At 45.1% G+C, this 4,289-nt stretch overlaps 1 protein-coding gene across 1 annotated transcript; it reads left to right on the forward strand.

The window, feature by feature from the left end:
* The first annotated feature begins 379 nt into the window (after positions 1 to 379).
* On the forward strand, positions 380 to 2,180 carry LOC123168525 (probable pectinesterase 29). The gene is made up of 5 exons (XM_044586408.1): positions 380 to 615; positions 739 to 910; positions 999 to 1,193; positions 1,281 to 1,519; positions 2,021 to 2,180. Exons 1-5 carry the CDS (start codon positions 380 to 382, stop codon positions 2,178 to 2,180), a joined length of 1,002 nt encoding a protein of 333 aa, XP_044442343.1.
* The last annotated feature ends 2,109 nt before the right edge of the window (positions 2,181 to 4,289 follow it).

Genomic DNA, 4,289 nt, shown 5'->3' on the forward strand with positions numbered 1-4,289 from the left:
GAGACATACGACCTTCTAAGTAGTTTTTTTTTTACCACACAACATTTGTACACACAACTCATGCACCATGGCATCCCATAGCACAAGCCGAGAAGCCGCCTAATTACTACCTACATGGCCGCTGCATGGTTCGAGCGCACGTACAAGACGTGAAATGGAAAGATATCACTGTTCACCACGCATGGAAAGATGTGATTCGGAATCAGTCACTTACCAAACCCGGAGCGCCCATCAGTGATTGCCTGTATCAATACCGGGCTTATTTCTTTCCCAGTTGATTCTATTTTTTGTCGAGCTTCTCACGGTCTCCTTCATTATTTATCACCATTAGCCATTTCTTTCTCATCTGTTTAGACTAATAGGTACAGGACGAAAAGACATGAAGAAGCTCGCACTACGGCGACTGCTGGCCGTAGCCATTAGTGTTGTAGCACTCTTCATAGTCTTTACACCCGAGACATCTCACCGCTGCGACGCTGCACAGGCGGTGGTTAAAAGCGTCTTCGTTGACCATACTGGCCGAGGCGACTTCAAGACTATCCAAGCAGCCATCGACTCCGTTCCTTTCGGCAACAACCAATGGATCCGAGTCCACGTCGCCGCCGGCACTTACACGTGAGATCTGTGCATCTTTCATTTGTTCCACATATATAAACGTTGTCTCAATAGTAAAATATTAACAATGAAACCGATTTTGACTATGTTTTTTCGTATTCTCGTAATGGATACACGATGAAGTGAGAAAGTGAATGTGCCATTTAACAAAAGCTTCATCCTACTGGAAGGCGAGGGGAGGTTGCAGACGTCCATCGAGTGGGCCGATCACGCCGGCGGGTCGTCCACCACCGCCGACACCCCGACTTTTGCCTCTCATGCCGACGATTTCATGGCCCGCGACATCACGTTCAAGGTTAATATGTCACCCAATATAATGGTTTTTCTCACCACCGATATGACTGCAAGAAGATTTCAGCCTTAGACGTGAGTTGTCATTGTAGAACACATACGAGGGGGCCAACCTGGCGCAAGCGGTGGCTGCCCTAGTTGACGGGGACCGGTCGTCGTTCTATGGATGCGGCTTCTTCAGTGTTCAGGACACGTTGTGCGATATGGCTGGGAGGCACTACTATGAGAATTGTGTCATCGGCGGCGCCGTGGACTTCATCTTCGGCAACGCCAGGTCCATCTTCCAGGTGCAAATTAAATCAGGCATGTCTATCAGGTCTCGACATGTGCGTTGTCAATGACGGAATTGTGTGTGTGTGTACGCATGCATGTAGGGCTGTGATCTATGGACGGGAAAGTTAACAAAGACGCTGGGATCCATCACGGCGCATGGGCGAGACAGTGACAAAGACGATACCGCATTTGTGTTCAAGCAGTGCAAGGTCGGCGGCTTCATGCCGATATACCTGGGACGCCCATGGCGAGACTATGCTAGGGTCATCTTCTACCAGACCAACATGTCTATCGTTGTGGACCGCCAAGGTTGGGACATCTGGAACTCCAAGGGCAAAGAGTGAGTTTTAAACAAGCGGATCATCGAGAATGGATTTTGTGCTTCTGAGTGCTCGCACATTTTACTTTTAAAATATTAAAATGATTTTTATATTCTAAAAAAAGATAGTATATATGGTAGTATATTATACACTTCCGGAATTTCTTAAGAAAAATGGCATTTTTTATATACTTAAAAACCCTGAAAGGAGTCCATAGAATAGTACCCTTTTTTTGCGGAGATAGATTAGTTCCATTTGTACACTCAGGTTAGTTTCTTCCAAGCGACACAAAGAACAAGTTTTTTCTTCTTCACCAAACGTAATGTCTACACGTGCTCCCTCTGTGAACTGTATTAGTTACTTAGCCATGCGTATGCATTATTGTTATTTAGAAAAGAGAATAAAATATTTTCTTGACCCAGGATTGTGTGCTTCTGTGCTCACATAATAGTTTCCTGTCGATCATGTAGTTAAACTGTTGCACATATATATGATTTTCTTGGTGTTTGGTTTACTTGCAGGGGATTGCTAACGATGGTGGAATCAGAGTGCACAGGGGCGGGGTCCAACACGACGGAGCGAGTACCGTGGGCCAAGCAGCTGAGCGGCAAGCAAATCGCTAGATTCGTCAACTTGTCCTACATCTCTCCCGATGGCTGGCTCGACGCGCAGCCACGCTAGCAAATCCAGCAGGCTAGTTAGCATTGCATAGGAAGTTTACCACGACCATCAGATCATGTGCCGGGACTAGCTACGATGCATGTATCACCCATGACAACTGATGCACTCTGCGTGAATGGGAGCTGTTTAATAAAAATATTGAAGGGGTGTTTAATTATCTCATCATGGAATAGATCAATTACCTTTCTCCCGCTACTAGAAATCCTCATTTTCCATGCCAGGAAAAATACAAGGAACAACCTGAAAATGGTAATAGAACAATTTAAACAGGAAGGAAATCCTTTCTTATTGTTTTGTGCCTACAAACGTAAGGAATGCTTTGATCCCAACAATTTAAAATAGTACTAGAACTTTGACCACATGGCTGCTCCCACATAAAATATCTTTCTCTACGTTTTCTCTTGCTGGGCTGAAAATATTTTCAGGGAAAGATTGAGTATGAATGAAGATCATAATAATATTAATTCCTTTCAATCACATTTCAACAACTATTTGTGATTTAAAGGACACATATTCACATGCACTAGGTAGGAAATGCGGCTTGCCGCATCCGGCAGCACTGCTGCCGGGTACAGCCATATCCATCACTGCTGGGTAAAATCACATCCAATCCTGTAATACAACCATTGGAGCATTGCAAATATAAAAAAACTTAATATTGGTTCAGTACAGTGTCATACACGAATCATCTGATAGAACTTTAGATCGGAGTAGGCTAGTAGATCCGGTGAACCTACCTTGTCCAGCAGCGGATGAACTCGAGCCGGAGGCCATCGTGGTGCTGGGGCACACGGCGATGGCAGAGAGTGGGCGAGGTGGAGGTGGAGCTTCCCGTGAGCACCGCGCTAACCCTAGATCGGTAGGGATGTAGGTGGGGTTTGTGGCAGCGATTAACCTCGTGAGTCGTGCCCCGGCCCCCACCTCTGTTTATATAGCGCGGGTCACAGGGGCCCACCAACCATGGTTTGGTTGGGCGTCCCCGATCAGGGCGCGAGTCAAGGGCCCGTTCGACCCGTTGGGTTCGAACGGGAGAGAGATCAACCTAACATTCCCCCCCTTGATCTCAACTTTACTTTTAACTTTGTAATTTCTAGTTTATTTGTTTCATCACATATTGGTACATAGAGCATGTTTCATCGTCACGGCTTAATTGCCGTTAGAATCATACAGCTACAACATACGTTATGTTCAAAAACAAATTCTGTTCCTTTTGGGCCTATCCAGGAATCATAAGGCTTTCCCTTAAACCCATGCCGGCTAAGTGTTCCTTGAACACATTGGGTGGTAAGCCTTTCGTTAGCGGATCCGCAAGCATATCCTTTGTCCTTATATGCTCGAGACTTATAGTTTGATCCTGGATTTTATCTTTCACAACATAATACCTTATCTCTATTGTTTTGGCAGCATTACTCGACTTGTTGTTGTGAGCATAGAATACTGCGGGCTGGTTATCACAGTACATCTTTAGTGGTTTGTGAATGCAATCTACCACTTTCAAGTCGGGTACAAATTTCTTTAGCCATATCGCCTGCCACGTGGCTTCGAAGCATGCTATGATTTCTGCATACATCGTGGATGATGCAACTATCGACTGTTTGGAGCTTTTCCACGAAATAGCTCCCCCAGCGAGGGTGAATATGTATCCTGACGTGGATTTTCTATCATCTCTGTCCCCCGCAAAATCTGCGTCTGAATACCCTTTTATCTCTAGGGAATCACTTCTCCTATATATTAGCATGTAGTCCTTCGTGCCTTGCGCATAACGCAATGCTTTCTTTACCATCTTCCAGTGCTCTAGGCCTGGATTCTCTTGATATCTACCGAGTACCCCGGTGATAAAAGCTAAGTCAGGGCGAGTGCACACTTGTGCATACTGTAAGCTGCCAACTGCCGAAGCATATGGTACTGCTTTCATTTGATCGATCTCATACTGGTTCTTGGGACATTGGAATTTCCCAAAACTATCGCCCTTGACTATTGGAGCAGGTGTGGCTTTACTCGCATGCATATTATACTTTTTAAGAACCTTTTCTAAATATGCTTTCTGAGATAGTCCTAAGACTCCATTGTTCCTATCTCGGTGAATTTCTATGCCCAAAACATATGATG

The sequence above is a fragment of the Triticum aestivum genome, chromosome 7D, assembly GCF_018294505.1.
Source record: "Triticum aestivum cultivar Chinese Spring chromosome 7D, IWGSC CS RefSeq v2.1, whole genome shotgun sequence".
Lineage (NCBI taxonomy): Eukaryota > Viridiplantae > Streptophyta > Magnoliopsida > Poales > Poaceae > Triticum > Triticum aestivum.

Excerpts from the sequence above, each read along its gene's own strand:
- LOC123168525 (XM_044586408.1), top strand. The coding sequence starts at position 380 with ATGAAGAAGCTCGCACTACGGCGACTGCTGGCCGTAGCCATTAGTGTT. Across the intron at positions 911-998 it reads CCCGCGACATCACGTTCAAG|AACACATACGAGGGGGCCAA; the intron begins GTTAATATGTCA and ends TTGTCATTGTAG. Across the intron at positions 1,194-1,280 it reads ACGCCAGGTCCATCTTCCAG|GGCTGTGATCTATGGACGGG; the intron begins GTGCAAATTAAA and ends GCATGCATGTAG.